Raw genomic sequence first — 17,658 nt, forward strand, 5'->3', positions numbered from 1 at the left:
AGGATTATAAGTCACATGTGAGGTGTTGATAGTGGGGAGATGCACTGATCAAAGGCTCCCATTAAATATGAGTGTACTGTGTCACCTCTCTCAGGCGGAGTTTTGTACTTTTGTGAACTGTCATCTCAGGGTACACAGCAAAGAGAGCAAGCTAAACTATAGACTGCCAAAGCACTGAGCTCAAAACCATGAAAGATGCCCAGAATTTACACTTTCCTATGTGTATAAATTCATGCCTAAGTGTTATTATGAACATAAGTTCAAGGTAAAGCCATAAAACTAGACAATTTGGTACAAAAATCATTCCCCATTTAGGGGTACCTGGGTGGCACAGTCGTTTGGGAAACCGACTCTTGGTTTTGCCTCAGCTCTTGATCTCAGAGTCTTGAGATCAAACCCCACATGGGGCTCTATGCTCAGTGCTGAATCTGTTTAGAGTTTCTCTCTCTCTCTCTCTCTGCCCCTCTCTGCTGCATACATGCTCTCGCTCTAATAAATTAAAAAAAAAACTAATTCCCCATTTAGATCAAAGTTTTAGATGTATTTAAATTTTAGGCAGCTAATCATCTGCCTATATTTTTTTCTTGCGCTAAGAGGGAAACAACATAGTAGGTGCTCATGATCATCACTGCACAATGTCTCTGAAATAAATGGCCTCACCTCCCTTCAAAACTAGGTAGAGCAACTGCGTATATTACCCATCCTGGTTCTCCCAAGATTTCTTGGGACACCTGTCTGGTTCCTCACACTTTGGACAGTTTCACAAATAATAAATAAATTCAGAAAACGGATACCATCTTTCAGTTATCAAATTAAGGAAAAAAAAAAAAAAGCACACACTCTTGGGGAATATCTCCACTGAAAGACCTTAACTATGGCTTTGGGCAAAGAAGAACCAGGGTCAGATGTGGGGGACAACGACATGGACAAACCATCCCTGTCAATGGTTCCTGAATTGTGCCTCATGCTTGTATCAATCACGTTGGTGCTATCAATTACCTTGCAAATCTAAAACCAGCAGCTCTCCCCGGGTATACTCATAGGTCCAGTGAGAGAAAGCCAACATCAGCTTCTCCAAGGTGTTGCTGGGGGCAATTTCATCACCATTGTTGTTGTTGTACTTCCGGAACTCTCCCGTCATGTACTTCTCAATGGTCAACCATTGGTTGGCTGAATGGCAGTAGATTAAGAAAACTTCCAGGAACCTGTGAGGGGGGAAAAGGAGGCCACTGAGTCCCCACAAGGCAGCAAAGGTGAGACTTACATTACCAGTCAGCAGCAGAGGAGAACATCTAACTCTGGCCCAATGAAGCCTCAATGCACATGCCCTGCCTTTCTAAGGCAGGGACAGAATGCAAGGATTGGGAGTTTTTCCCACACTTAACCCACCTCCCTTCTCTTTGAGGAAACCTTCCAACTCCTTTATAAGTACTGGACTCAACTTTTCTTGCTGTGCTCTATAAAGTTCCCTGTAACTGAAACAATAAAACTTTACCATAATCCCCAGCACCAAATTATGATCTATCTTGCTAAATGAATGCAAGAGTCTTGAGACACTCAAGCCAAAGGAACAAGAGTTCATTCTTAGAAAGTTCCTTATTTCACTAGGATAACAGGAGAAAAAACTGTGCTTCCAATAGAAATGTTTTTCTTCTGTAACGTTCCTGGACGCTAGTAACTACATCTAGGGTCTGCCCATTTCACATAACTGAGAAGTCAGTCATGGCCTCTGCCTGAACTTCTCTTTTCCACTCACACAAGTTCAGTGTTTAAGCCAAGATATTCCTGGGACATCCAACTCTCTTCTTACCAGTCTCCAGAACTATAGAAGGAAGAACCCAAAACTAAGACCATGGGGAACTTCCCCATGGCTCTGGCATTTCTCATGACTAACAGGCCTGAAAAGAAATTGAGAGAAATTTGTACTTAAAATGAAGGGCCAGGGTACCCATACTCCCTATACTCACCTTGGCGTGTAGGGAATGGTTTGTGGTTTCACTTGGTTGAAGGTATACATCAGTTTTTGAGCAGCTCTTTGTTGTTGAATTTCCTACAAAAGAGGGAGCAATGATAAAAATATTGGTCTGTTATCATATGCAGGCTAATCAATGACACAGAAGCACTAGAGGCCTCCCCAGTGTGATTTTTAGCCTCATTCAGCTCCCACCACACTCCACTCCAAAAGCAAAACTCTACAAAACAAAAATAAGGAAATACCACCACGTCCGGAACAGAAAGGCTATCCTCTGGGTTAAAAAAAAAAAAAAAAAAAAAAATGGCCTCCAATCAGGATGTAGCCAGAACTGCTTTCTTTGACCTATCCCTCTGGGCTCCGGGTCTCGGACTTACCCTGAGGCAAAGGTGAAGCACAGTACTCTCCCGGAAGATTTTGTGCCATGACTTCACAACCTCGGGAAGAAAGGACTTCATGATGAAAACCTGCCCCGGCTTGAGAACATCACCCTCAGACCAGGTGCTGATGACTTTCATGGCTTTCCGGAGCCCGCCATCCATCTCCTCGCGGGACAGCACCTGGATCATTGCAGCTCTCCCTCGCTGGGACCAAGAAGACATGCTCTTATCCAGGTTCAAAGGGGAACTCTCCTCCAGCCTGTAGACAGTTACTTCTTCTCCCGCTGCAAAAAGAAGTACGGGTGAGAAGTTCAAGGACATCTCATGTCTGTGACATGTTCCAGCGTGCGAAGTAACAGCTCAGAATCAGTTCAGCTTCCCAAATGATCAGAAGAGAATAGAATTGCACCTGGACACAGACAAGTACAGAATAAAGGCCTGGACATTGGCCATGTTATTGTCCAGTAAAGGAGGGGGCGGGAGAGGGGAAAAGGGACTAAGCATCAAATGATATCTAAGAATTAAGTTATTCTCATTATAAATTGTAACTAGACAAAAGCAAAATCAAAGTAGTGGGGTTATGATTCCTTTGTTAAAGACAAATACTTCCAAAGAGATAGTTTAACCCCGTGTTTTCATTATCATCCCCTTTACAAGACTTATTAGACTTTTTTTTCCCTAATTCCTTTTTTTTTTTTTTTAAAGATTTTGTTTATTTACTTGAGAGAGACAGAGATAGCAAGAGAGAACACGAGCAGGGAGGAGAGGGAGAAACAGGATCCCCGCTGAGCAGGGAGCCCAACGTGAGGCTCGATCCCAGGACCCTGGATCATGACCTGAGCCAAAGGCAGACGCTTAACCGACTGAGCCACCCAGGCGCCCCTCCTAATTCTCCCTTCTATATGACATTTTAATACCAAAAATATACCATGTGTATCTAATTGTACCGTAGGTGTATATATACACACAGCATGTACATGCAGTATATACATATATTTTTGCTTTATACAGAAAAACATGTTTCTGCTTCCTTGGGGGTGAATTCACCAAGGGTGAGAATTCACGGTGTAACACAATTGGAGTTAGCACCACGGTCATACCCCAGAGCCTCTCCCTCCCTCCTTTGTGCCCTTGGACAAGTTACTTAAAGCCTCACTTTCCTGATCAGTAAAATGAAAGTGAAAATAATGCTCACCTCATTGGGTTGTTGGAAAGATTAAATATGTGAATTTGGCTAACATGAACTAGAACTTCAGATACAAACTCAATCCCACTTAAAAGATTTTACACACAAAATGCTCTTTAACTGCTAGGCAGTTTCCACGTGTAGGCTCTTGAACAGGGAACAATTCAAGCCTAGATTCCACCTGCTACAGTGTTTAATGCTTCACAACAGAAGTAACATATTCTATACACAACTTCTGTCCAGTCTCTGTTTGATTTTCTCCTTACACCTCTGTTTCAAATGCTTTTCTTTTTCTTTCTTTCTTTTCTTTTTTTTTTTTTTTTTTTGGCTAACACTATACTGGTTCACCAAGAAAGGAATCTATTTGCTCACTCTTGCTCTGAATTGAAAAGAACATGTCTAGGTAATTCTTAGTAACAAATTTTCACGTATTTATTCTTCGTGCCCAGATAAATGCCACTGAAGATCTCTTCAGAGTTCTAAATACTTAGACGATTTACAGCACAGCTCCTTAGTTGCGAAACCAACCATGGAGCCGCGAGGAAGGAGAAGGCATTTGCATCCACGATCGGGAGCCCCCTGATTTGTCCCCGTGTGAAGAGAATTAAGATCTAGGACAGAGTGGGGACCCTTGTTATATTGTCAATTGGCTGGACAGAGAGACTCTGGAAGCCTTGGCTTAATGCGAGCTTGTTTTTCTTTACTACTCCAGCCTTTAAAAACGACATTTACTATCTGAGCTAAGAGCAATTAGTTTACATGAAACAAACTGAAAACAATATACAAAGCATTTCTTTTCAGATGCCTGTTAGTTTTTACTGTATTGACATTTATTGCTTTCCTCTGTGTTTATTACACATGGTTGGTTGGTTCTTTTCTTTCCTACTTACTTCCAGCCCTAAATCAGTGAATGCCAGGTGCAACATTATTGCTTTTTCCCAACTGCTGCTCATTATAGGTCCCATCCCCACAGTATTAGATTTTGACCCTCCATGCTGGCTGGACAGCTAACAAGAGTTTCCATTTTAGAAAATTAATCGCACTAGACTGCAATCACTGGCAAAACAAAAATTTCAGCTAAAATGATGCAACATGGTTTCTCCTCCTTTGATTTTGCTCAGATGTATGCCTCTTCCCTGGCACAGCCTCAAGAAGGTAGAAATGGCACACTCACCAAACAGTTGGATTGGTGTAAATGGTATAGTCTGAGAAAGCCTCATTAAATTGTTCCTTTCAATGGCTGCAAACAAAAACAGATTTACTATTTTAAGTATGCATCAGTGGCTTGGACTTACAGAAAGCCTCCCCCACATCAGCCTATTCATATAACGCTAAAATATTTCATTTCAAAGACCCCCCATTTTTGCCTTCATCAAAAATATTTTCCATAATCCAGCTTTTAAAATAAACTATGCCTTAAACAGGAAGGCTATGCCCTGGTCTTAGAAATTATATGAGATTATATAACATGGTCTGAGTGGGGCTATCACCTCCCCTCTCCTGAATACCAAATCACAGACTAATCCATACATATGTGGAACTTCCTTTTCAAGAGCGTTCTGTGATCTTCATTTCTCTGGTTTTTCTTTCCCAGAGCAAATCTAATGCACAGTGGACTGTGGGGACATCTACTGTTGACTTTGCACCGTTCACCTTCTTTTCCCGGAGAGAACTGAAGGCCAATTTTAATTAGAAGCAAGTGATCTGCATTTTCCTGTTGAGAGCCGTATCCTAACAGATCAGAGTCAATATGAGTTACAGTATTTTTCACCAGACTTTCTAAAGTTGACAGCTGGAGTCAAAATATTGGATTACTGCTGAGCTGAAAGACCCAGTTATAAGGGCCTGGAAAGCAGAGTCTGGAATCCACTGAAACACTGTTCGCTACAGGGGAGAATTTAGGAAAAGGCAGTCTATTACTGGGCCCTGACAACATGACCTTGATCTGATAATAATGGTAAGTGTCACACCACTAAACTCGTACTCAGGTGCTGAGCTTTAGACTGTGTAAAAGACCTTGCCCACGTCTCATCTCCTCCAATGCTGAGAGCGATGACACACAAAAGACCAACCAGTGGCACAAGTCCAGTTGGTTGTTCTATTGCTTTGCATTTCAAAGTGTTTCCCTCTTAATTCCCAGCTAGCCCTTTGGCAGATTGTTCCTCAGGAAGGGCAAGTACAATTATTCCCACTCGGAAAGAAAGACAACTGAAGCGCTGTGAAGCAATGTTGCTTATGAGAGTCAAGACCCTCGACATCTTGTTTAATAACATCTTTGTAAGATGTCTTTGTTGAATTTACTCGATGGGGCTGGCATTCATTCAGTGGTTATGTTCGCTGAGGGCCAGTGAGGGTATAAAATCCTCCTTCAAAGAACTCGTTTCAGGCCCCAATCCAAAATATGGAGATCTCTGGCTTTGGGCTCGTAAGGAATTTTGAGACCTCAAGGTCACCCTTCTTCACCATTTGGAACTTGCCCGAGCATGTTTTTTTTTTTTTTTAAGATTTTATTTATTTATTTGAGGGAAAGAGAATGGGAGACAGAGAGCGCACGCACATGGCGGGGGGAGGGTCAGAGGGAGAAGCAGACTCCCCACCGAGCAGGGAGCCCGATGCGGGACTTGATCCCAGGACTCCAGGGTCATGACCTGAGCCGAAGGCAGTCACTTAACCAACTCAGCCACCCAGGCGCCCCCGGTACATATTTTGTTTTGTTTTGTTTTTAATCCCACATTCTCTTGAACCCTAACAACTTGTTTTCCCAAGTAAATGGCAAGGTAAGAAATCTGAATGTTCTCATGAGAGTGAACAACAGCCTTTCAAGTTGGGAGTCTTATCAATACTTTGTGATTCATCAATATTTCTGTTTACAACTGCAGAATCACAGACATTTAGCTCGGCTGACATGTCAATGCGCACATGCTTCCTACCTGAGTAATGATGGCGAGGCTCTGGAGGGCTTTTTAAGGAGGCTGAGATTTCTGAAATTATAGAGAAGATTGGCATTTTAATTACTTGGCTGGAGATAAATATATGCTTATGAATATATTGCCTTCAAAGTTATTATTGAACAGGTTAATCGGAATGGCTTCTCAGTATTTGAGAAAGATTGCCTAATGTCCTTTAACCACATTATTGGGCATGGTATCCTGACAGCTTCCAATCATCAATGTAATATCTCCAAACATATTCATATAGGGAATTGAAGAAAGACAGGTAATATTAGCCTCAAAGATGTATTTCCTCTGAACCAATTACACCTCTGGGTTGCAGAAGGCACTGGGCTGCCCATCACACTTCATGACATCCCCAAAGCACAATTCTCTGAGCTCCCACCAAGATGCAGTACCCATATGAAGACATTATTAATACCAAGTTATTAGCAGTCTACTTCACTGACCTAAAATGACAACAAAGTGATGAAAACAAATTAAGAGGCATATACCAGAAACAAAGGAGTGGGCGGAGAATAGGACACCAAGGGGCTTGTTTGTTGGGCTCACCTCCTGCAGGTTTAACTGGTTCTCCTCTATCTGCTCAAGTCCTAAATTACAAGTCTCCAGAGAAATCCTTTGCAACAGTTTTGCCATTTCATAAAATTAAAATTAAAGTGGAGAGCTTTAGTCTCATGGTGGTAACTGCTTTATACCTAGTAGAGTAAGCAGCATAATTAGAGCCCAATTTCAAAGACCTCTCTAGTTTCTTGTTGCTGGATAAGGAAAGGAACAAAAATCCCTTCCTTTGGGGGTGCTTAGTAAAAAGTAAGATCAGCAGAAAAGACCCTTTCTTTTGAGTTCATTCAATAATAAAAATAAAAACGTATTCAGCTCCCGCTATAGGTCATGCTAGCCAAAACAGATGTGAGTAAGTTGTGGCTCCCACCCTAGAAAAAAGGAAATGTGAAATACTGGGAGCTAAAGACATGTAGACTATAATCACAACACAGTTGGCTAAGTATTTATAATAGAGGTGTACACAGAGGCTTATGGAACCTTCACAGACAAGCAACGTGATATTCTTTTGTTGTTGTTGTTTTTCTTTTTTTTGGTGTCTGGGTGACAGACCTATAACTCCAAAGCAACGTGATATTCTTAAAGAGCATGGGCATCTGAATCTGATAATGCTGAGTTTCAATCCTGGCTCATTTAAGGAGCTGTGAGAATTTGTTCACATTCATTCAACACACACTTATTCAACACCTACTAGCTGCTTAAGAGAAAGACCAGTGTAAAAAACAGATAAAGTCTCTGGCTACCTTCCAGTGAGAGGAAAGAAATTAAATAAACAAGTAAATATATAGTGGATACAGTATTACATATATATCAAGTTAGGGGGCTAGAAAGTGTGGGAGACAGGGAGCTTATTATTTTAAGGATGGCAAGCCAAGGCCTCTGTAAGAAGGTAAAATTTGAGCACAGACCTGAAGGGAGTGATAGGTAAGTCATATGGAAAAATGAGGGAAAATTCCAGGCAGAGGCGACAGCAGGTGCAAACGCCCTGAGGCAGGACCATGGAGAGTGTGGCCAGAGTGGACTGTGCTGAGAGGAAATGGGGTTGGAGAGTTGGAGGAAGGACAGCAGAGCAACAGGGCTTTGTAGACCAATTTGGACTTTGCTTTTAGAGAGTGAGATGAGATGCCATTTGAGCAGAAGAGTGACTCGATTTGACTTTTGGTTTCACAGTGTTATTCTAGCTGCGTTCTGGAAATAGACTTTCAGAGAGCAATAGTTTGGAGGTCATCCTGTAATCCAGGGAGGAGATGAAGAGTGGTATGTGAAAGTAGGAAAGTAATCAGGTTCTTGATATATTTTGAAGGATTTACTGATGGTTTGAAGTGCAGATGTGAGAAAACGGGAGCCAAGTATGAAGGTAAGACTTTGGCCTCAGCAACTGGAAGGACGGCGTTGCCATTTCCTAAGGCATTTTGTTGGAGATGGCTTGAAGACACCCAAGTGAAGGGATGAACAAGTAGGTGGTCCTATTCTGCAGGGCAGAAATGTTGAGTGAAAGAATGAACATGACCCTGTATATCTGGATGAGGGCCCTCATCAACACTTGAGAAAGATTAAGGGATTTGCAGCCTATCCTGTAGGTAATGGGAAGCCCCTGGAAGCTTAGACGTAAGTGACAATTTATTGTTCAGAAAGGTAACTCCAGTGGGAACACGGGGAAGTGCAAAGGGAGAGAAACCAACCAGAAGGCTCACATAAAATCAAGGGCAAAACTTTTTACATCGGAAAATAAATATCAGAGGCTCTAAGGCAGAAGCCATGGGATAGAGCAACACAGACAGCTCCTAAGGATGGGCTGGGGGTGGTACGGAGGCAAAGTTGATAGCTAAGATGGGCAAAGTTGATGACTGGGAACCAGAGAGAGTGGGATACACAAGGCTGTGGAAGAGAAGGGGCCCAATGGCATCAAGAGGTCAAGAACATGAAAAGGAGCCCATAGGCTGTGGTAAAGTTTGAGAACAGCCTCGACAGTGGCTTTGCCAGGGAGCGTCTCACATGACCCAGCCCTACTCAGCCACTTGGGGCAAAGTCCTACGGAAGCCATACAGGAAAAGGTATCCACATATAAGATGAAGGGCTCCTTGTGAGCGGTATGTAAAAGACTGACAGAATTGCTGAACAGTCAAAATGAGCTCAGTGGCAACACCCTCACTCACAGAGAAAACTGGAAAATCACCGTCAGAAATAGGCAATTCAAAAAAAAATTGTAAACCAGACATCAATCCTGATTTATGTGGAGAAAGACAATCAACTTTCTACTTTGCTATTGAACTTTCTACTTCGTACAGTAGACAAAAATCACATACAGAATTTCAAGGACTACAAAAATCTCAGCAGGAGAGGGAACCTCTCCATTAATAAGATAAAAAAATAACATATAAGGACTTACTGTCAACTCTACTTGACCTTCTCAACCTGTTTGAAAAATTAAAGTTGTTTAGATAATGCTTTAAATTTTTCAATGACCAAAGAAGTACAATAGTAACAATACAGAGTCTATATGTCTAGATGCATGTATGTGTGTATGTAGATTTTCTTTGAAAGCAAAGTGCCATTTGACCCCTATTTCTATCAACAGAGAAATGGTTTGCAACCCTACACTTATTTTTCATAGAAAAATGAGCATCATATATGCATATAATTCACTTACTGTGCATGCCCTAGGCTAACCAAAAAGCAGTCGTTGGTTTTGGTTTTTAATTAGCTATATGATCAAACGACATATATAAGATTTAACTGTGTTTGTGTTGTTCTGGATCAATTAAACTAAAGGGTTCCTGAACTATGCAAAGCAGATGCCTACAAATGAGTCTGTGAATGTCTCTGGACAAGCCTACAAATCAGTTTCATTAGCCCACGTGGCCCCTAAATGTTCAGGGGCTGAAATTAGCTCTCTGTAAATTGTTACTTGCCCTGCTCAAGTGCACAAGTGGCCATGGGCAAGTCTGAATAAATTCGTTCAAAGAATATCTCCAGTATTGAAGGTCCTTAGGGAAGAGAGTACAATTACAATTATTGTTTAATTTCATGCTGCAATAACCCACTGCTCTGCATGAGCACAAACTACCGAACCTCTGGGAGGAGACAGTCATGTGCACTTGAAGTCTAGAGGCAAGCTTGCACACAGAGACCTCGATGGGAGCACCAGGAAAAAAGGCCATCTCAAATGGAGCTGGCTGCAAACTTCAAGTCACATTCCACCTGCTTGGTATCAACTGGCCCTTCATACAGTAGATGGTTTTGAATTCTGCTCCCCTAGCCACATGGATCATTTAATGATGTAACCAGAAAAGTCCAGAAAACACTACAAACCAAATAGAATCATTTTGCTTTGGTTGGTTTTCAAACTTCATTTCTCTGAATAAATAAAATTCCAGGAAAATACTCAAGCCTACAACCATGTGAGTTCTCTAGCTCCTCTCTCTTTTGATCCCCATCTTCCCTTTGCTTTGTCTCAATCCTCAAAGGGTTACTGCTTTGATAGACACTTTGGATGCTCATGAGAAACCAAAAATAAAAAAGATCAACCTCATAAACTAAAATTAAAAATTTGAAAAAAAAAATCTAAAGAGAAAACTATCAGATCTTCAGTCTTTTTCTTTAGGCCAGACAGGTTTGTTCCTAGTCTTGAATGCAAATTTCACAATCTTATCTGTCAGAAAAGATAGGATACTCATTATTCCGTGTGTGCTTTTTTGACATTGAAAAGACAAATGCTTAATCTGCTATGGTAGTACGTGTTTCATTACATTCTTAAAAGGCACTGAGGTGGGATCTTATTGCCAGAAATGGGAAAACTTGGAGAATAAATGATTTTCCTTCTTGCTGACAAAAGGAAAATACTGTCATTGGAAACACTTCTTTTTCGCCTCTTTTTCTGACCCAATTAAACCTTTGTTACAAATCAGTTTAAAAATCAAAAACAAAAACAAATAAGGTAAAAAAAACAAAAACAAAAACAAAAAAAAACAGAAGCCAAAAATGCTTAAAAACAGACATTAGAAATACTCACAGGGAGTTCCTATTGAGGTTGGTGCTCCTGGAGTTCCACAAAGAGTTTCTGCTCAGATCCTGAGCAGAAAGGAAAGGTCATTACATGTTCACCCAACATTCTCCCACCCCAAGCTTCCAGTAATACATTTGCAAAACACACCCTCCCCCGCCCAACTCAATATTTCTCTTTTACTGGATGCACTAAACTCAAGTTAGAAAGATGCATAATGTTAGCACAATATCTGAACAATTCAATGTGTTGACTGACTTTAACAGAATGAAATTACTTGTATGGGGACATCATAGAGAAAACATAATATACAACAATGGCTTTTGCAGAAATGAGAGTGAACAGTTAATGATAGGAAAGAAGGAATGAAGGTCTAAGTTGACAAGAAATATCAATCATTACATCTCTGTGTCCTCTATCAGGACACTGTTGTTTCAGTGGATGATAATTTAGAACAACATTACTTTGAATTTATCATTCTATTTCCTATTTAGATTCACTATTACTTCCTGAAACCTACTACATTCCAGGCATCACTCTAGGCATTTCCATTGGTCTTATTTTTGTTATCCACTACCAATAATCTCATAAGGATGGCATTGACCCCATTTTAGAGACACGGCTAATGAAGCTCAGAGGTTAATTACTATACACAGCCCTGAAACCTGGGACATAGCAGACAGGTTCCTGCCACCACTCACCTCCAAGCAGTCGGACGGTTTAATTTCGAAACCTTCCACAGATTCCATTCATGAGGTTATTAACATACATTCATACAGGTAATGTGGATACAGTTCCCGAGTTCATAGAAATAATGTTCAAACCAAGACCAAAATCAGATTTCTTGGGTTAGTCTAACTAGATCATGCTCCCCACATGGTAGATGGCAGTAAAACGGGCACGTAAGAAACAAAGACCGTAAAATCAGAGAACCTCGGTTGGAGGCTCCTTCATCCTGCAGGGCCCAAATCCCCTCCAACACATCTGCAAAGAGGTTGGCTTGGCCTGTTTGACTAACCACACTAAGTGAGGAACTTACTACTTCCAGAAATAAACCATTCCGTCCTTAGAAAGCCCCAATTGCTAAAAATTCCTCCTCAAATTGGGCTGAATCTGCCTCCCAGTAGTTTCTATATGTTGACCCTAGCTCCACCTCTTAAAGTGTAATGAAAATACCTATTTTTCTTCCACCTGGCAACATTCATAAATTTCAAAACAGTTTCAAAAGTTCCTGAACTATTGATCTTTCAGGCTAAAAACACCCACGATAAATTAGTGGGTGGACCAATAAATTGCATGGAGAAAAACAACAAGGAAAGAATAAAGGGTGGGGGGTGGGGCTCGAGGGGAGTGAAAAAAACTGAGCATATATTCAAAGCAAGGATTTAAATGTAATACCAGTAAAAAGGAGAAGTCAATTGAGGGACATAAAAGTAAAACAGACACAGTCAAGGAGTTAGAGGGGTGTGTGCATAAATTTTTTTTTAATATCAAATAAGATGTCTTTACCTCCTGAGACTGCTTTAGATAATCACTGACTTGGATAGCATGCTGTTCCATTTCTTTGGTTTTCATTTTCTGATATATAGAGGGTTCCAGACCTTGTTAAAAGAAAGAGAAAAAAAGAAATTAGAGAATACTTGAAAATGCGTTACATTCAAATCACATTCCTAAATAGGAAGATCTGAACATAGTGCATTCATCTAAATTTGAATATAGTTTCTTTTTCTCTTTTTAGCAAGTGTTACCAAGATTCTTTGTCCTTTTTTTTTCTCAAGTGGTTGAAAGCTATATATTCTACAGTATTTCTATTCATCAGTAGTTTCCTTCACATTTATAATAATTTATGCTCTCTAATCAAAGCCAAGCATTAAATGGCCCATAACTTGAGTCTTCCCTACAGAAGAACACCTTTAGCGATTCTTTTTGTCCATGGTTTATGTAAAACACATGAAATTTTCATTCCAAATTGTTAGGCGTCCTTCCTTAACAACTGCATCATAGTAGGCTACTTGAAGAAATAAAACAAAACAAAAACAAAAGACAGAAAAGAATACCAGATGACAAATTCCATTTTCAGCTTTCTTTTTTTTTTTTTTTTTTTTAAGATTTTATTTTATTTATTTATTTGACAGAGAGAGAGAGACAGCGAGAGAGGGAACACAAGCAGGGGGAGTGGGAGAGGGAGAAGCAGGCTCCCCGCTGAGCAGGGAGCTCGATGTGGGGCTTGATCCCAGGACCCCGGGATCATGACCTGAGCCGAAGGCAGACGCTTAACGACTGAGCCACCCAGGCGCCCCTCCATTTTCAGCTCTTTCTTAAAAAGGATGGCAAGGATCATTATTGTCACAATTTTTTATACTGGTACCTGCAAAGTCACTGGCATATAGTACGTGCCCAATAATAATTTAATTATTGGATTGGATTAATTCTGAGAATAATGCTTATTAAGAGTCCCTGGCTAAATGTAGGAGATAGGAGATAACAGTAATTTTTTTCTCTAATGATTTTGTGTCAAACACACACACACACACACACACACACACACACAGTACAAGAAATCTATTGGAAAAAAATCACAAAATGTCATATGATATTTTTGTAATATCATAAAATTATGATCAATATGGTTTCAATGAGAGCGCAGAATTAAAATTAAAATAAAATACCTATAGGAAAAGTTAAAAATATACCTTTCCTTTTCATAAATTCCTCAGAACTTTTCTTTTTGTATTCAGAGACAGCTACCTGACAGGGTATCACCCAACATTCAAACTTTTATTTTTAAATTCTTTTTCAATTAATGCTTAACTCAGATATATTTAAAAAAAAAAAAAAAAGATTCTTAATTCAGGATGCAGTTCAAGGTAGATAGTGGGCCTCCTTGTCTCCTCAGATTAACTAGGCACGTGGAGTCAGCCTATTTCCCTACAACTTCTCTCCCTTTCATCAGACTTGAGATTCTTTCCCAGAATTCTCCTGCCACCTGCATCTTTTTCTATTTGAAAGTCATTGGAGGGCGCCTGGGTGGCTCAGTCGTTAAGTGTCTGCCTTCGGCTCAGGTCATGATCCCAGGGTCCTGGGATCGAGTCCCACATCGGGCTCCCTGCTCCGCGGGAAGCCTGCTTCTCCCTCTCCCACTCCCCCTGCTTGTGCTCCCTCTCTCGCTGTGTCTCTCTCTGTCAAATAAATAAATAAAATCTTTAAAAAAAAAAAAAAGAAAGAAAGTCATTGGAAAGAACTTAAATAACTTGGGAGTGGGGCGGGGGGTGAGTGAAATGGGTGAAGGTGGTGTCAGGTACAGACTTCGAACTGTAAGATAACTAAGTCCCAGGGAGGTAATGTACTGCATGGTGACCGTAGTTAACAATACTGTATTGTATATTGGAAAGTTGCTGAGAGAATAGAGCTTATAAAATTCTCACTACAAGAAAAAAAAATTGTAACTATGTGAAGTGATGACTGTTAACTTGTAGTAATCATTTCACGATATATATATATAGATATATATATACACACATATATATATACCAAATCATGTTGTACACATAAAACTAATACAATGTTATATGTCAAGTATATCAATAAGAAAAGAACTTGAATAATTTAAGAAAAGCATACAACTTAAATATCAGATTATTTATAAAAATATGAAATATAATATAAATAAACATTTATAGATAAAATAATACATTTGTAACTGGACCTAGAATCATATCTTTGGGTATGGGATTTGATTTATCCAGTATCGTAGGCTCTTATAAACTGTGTGATTTAAGGCAAGACAATTAAGCTCTCGAGTCATATCTATAGATTAAGAGCGTTCTGAATAATTTAATTTCTAATGTCTCTTTCAACTTAGAGTCCACTTGATTCTCAGTGATTTAACAGACAATTGAGTATTTTAAAATATAAATCAGGGTTTCTCAACCTCGGCACTGACATTTTGGGCTGGACCATTCCTTGTTGGAAGGAAAGAGATTATCCCATGCATTGTAGGAGGATGTTTAGCAGTATCTTTGGCCTCTACCCACTTGAACTCAAGAATACCTGTACTTCCCTTAGTTGTCATAACCAAAAATGTCTTCAGACATTATCAAATGTCCCAGGGAAGAGAGGTGGGAGGTGTACAAAATTGGCCCTTGGTTGAAAACCACCAACCCAAAGACAAAGCAAGGTTTTAAAGAAGCATAATAACATAGATTTCAATACAGTGTCTATTTGTACCTTAAGTTTAGTATTTCAAATAATTTTAAATATTTATGAGTCCTGATCACATAGTTCCTTCTGTTTAAAAAGGAAGTGTGAGGAAGATGGCAACGGAGTAGGAGGACCCGAGGCTCGCCTCTTCCCACAAATACAATTAGATAACTATCAAATCATCCTAAATACTCCAAAAATTGACCTGAAGACTGGCAGAGCAAACTCCAAAACTAAAGGTAGAAAAAGGGCACATCAAAGAAGATATTTGCACACCCACGTTCATAGCAGCATTATTCACAGTAGCCAAGAGGTGGGAATAGCCAAGTGTCCACGGATGAATGAATGGGTAAACAAAAGATGGATATCAACTGCATTCCATCTTGCCATGGCAGCCATGGAGGTGTCCTGCAGAGATCTTGGGAGACTCATGTTGAACACGATAGAGCTACAACATGGGTGGAATATGGGTCCCTGCATCCCTGGATGGGAGGCTGCCTGTCAAACATTTGCATAGGGCTTTGCCTAAGTGAGAATAAACCTCAGATGTGTGAAAGCAAATAAAATTAAAAAAAAAAAAAAAAAAGAACTGCTAAAGGTCTCTTATTGTGTAACACAAGAAGTTCAAAGTTCTGATCATTGCTCCCAATTCTGTTCATAATCTGGCCTTATTTTACTTGTCCAGGCTTATTTCACATTCTCTGCCTACCTCACAGTTTTCATTTGTAGCTAGTTGATCCATCTTTTCTCCTTTACAAAACACCATTAAGGGATACTTGCCCATGGAATAAATACTATATGTCAGTAGCAATAACCAACCACTACTCATCCCACTGAGTTCTGTGTAAGGGTCCATATCAATGTCTCATGAACCTTAAGAATTTATAACATTAGACAACCGCACTCCATACATCAGACTAAATGAATACTCCCTGAGCCAGGTTTAACAGCTCTGGATAGGAGACTAACTGAACCTTGTTTTTCTTTTCTGGATCCCAACAACTATTCCATTAAACGAATGGAAATTTTGTCCTTTTCATAAAAATTAAAAATCAAAAGGAGTTATTTTTTCTAAACGGATGTGCCACCCTCTCATTCTTTCATCTCCACTTGAAAGAACAGCAGGGACCACCGGTGTTCTGGGAACACAGTGAGGAAACTTCCCCAGAGTTTTTGAGATCCAAGAGTCTAGACTGTTACATACTTATCTGACTGAATTTGGACACTGAGAGCCAGTTCTTGCTGCAGGCCTCTTCTTCTGAGATGTTATTTTCTCCTGGCTCTGAATCCAGCTGGTCATTTTGAGAGCAGGTGTCGACCTTTATGACCTGGAGAGAAAGACACTTGTTGGAACACAGTGACATTAATCTGAAAACATTCTGAGTCATTAATGTGACTCCCAGAGGTACTCTAGTGAGTAGCAGTGGTTGTTAACATTGGCTGCACATTAGAATCACCTGGAAATCTCTGAAAACTCCCATTAGTCAAGCTGGCAAGACATAAGCACCCATGTAATTATTATTTGCGGTCATGACTGAGAACCAGGCTGGGGGGCAGCAGCCATCAAACTTGAGTGTGCAGCAGAATCACTCAAGGCTATGCTAAACCACAGATTACAGGGTCCCACCTCCAAGACCCACCATTCAGTAGGTCTAGAGGGAGAAAGAATGTTAATGTCTAGTAAGTTTCCAGGTAATGCTAACACTGCTGATAGAAGATCACAATTTGAGAACCAGTGGCGTAGAGCAAAAAAACATAAGGCTTGGATCCAAAAAGAACTTGTGTTGGAATTCTAGATCTATCACTCAGAAGTTACGTGAACTTGGGTAAATCACTTAATGCCTGTGAGCCCCATTCCCTTTGTCATTAAAATAACAAGTAGCCAACAATAATGGCTTCCATATGTACTAACCAGGGACAGAGAAGAAATGAGATAAATTGAAAAAATGCAAGCAATAAACAAATCAAGTTATTAGTACCTAAGCCCAGTTTCAATTTCTAGTTAAATTCTGGCCACTTGAACCACTGCAAAAAACAAATCTACTGAAATCATATTTCATAAGATCCCAGCAACTCATAGCATTTTCCCTGTAAAAGAGTCTTCTTTACAGGCTAAATCTCTCCCCCCAAAAGGTAATTTTACATAATTGTCTTAATACTTATCTCTTTGCTTCTGCTTCTCATTCTTTTTTTTTTTAAATTTTATTAAGTTATGTTAATCACCATACATTACATCATTAGTTTTTGATGTAGTGTTCCATGATTCATTGTTTGCGTATACCACCCAGTGCTCCATTCAATACGTGCCCTCCTTAATACCCATCACCAGGCTAACCCATCCCCCCACCCCCCTCCCCTCTAGAACCCTCAGTTTGTTTCTCAGAGTCCATAGTCTCTCATGGTTC

General features: G+C 40.1%; 1 protein-coding gene across 1 annotated transcript in view; it reads right to left on the reverse strand.

Moving 5' to 3' along the window:
• Positions 1 to 17,658, reverse strand: part of TRPM6 (transient receptor potential cation channel subfamily M member 6) — a 142,861-nt gene that overhangs the window by 17,911 nt on the left and 107,292 nt on the right. The window contains exons 28-36 of the mRNA XM_032427461.1: positions 16,458 to 16,581; positions 12,563 to 12,654; positions 11,063 to 11,121; positions 9,440 to 9,465; positions 6,469 to 6,519; positions 4,713 to 4,778; positions 2,350 to 2,636; positions 1,968 to 2,050; positions 1,000 to 1,205 (exon numbers count right to left, since the gene is read on the reverse strand). Coding sequence (XP_032283352.1) covers positions 1,000 to 1,205; positions 1,968 to 2,050; positions 2,350 to 2,636; positions 4,713 to 4,778; positions 6,469 to 6,519; positions 9,440 to 9,465; positions 11,063 to 11,121; positions 12,563 to 12,654; positions 16,458 to 16,581 — 994 coding nt within the window. The remainder of the gene's footprint in view (positions 1 to 999; positions 1,206 to 1,967; positions 2,051 to 2,349; positions 2,637 to 4,712; positions 4,779 to 6,468; positions 6,520 to 9,439; positions 9,466 to 11,062; positions 11,122 to 12,562; positions 12,655 to 16,457; positions 16,582 to 17,658) is intronic.

This window comes from Phoca vitulina, unplaced genomic scaffold (assembly GCF_004348235.1).
Source record: "Phoca vitulina isolate PV1807 unplaced genomic scaffold, GSC_HSeal_1.0 scaffold37, whole genome shotgun sequence".
Lineage (NCBI taxonomy): Eukaryota > Metazoa > Chordata > Mammalia > Carnivora > Phocidae > Phoca > Phoca vitulina.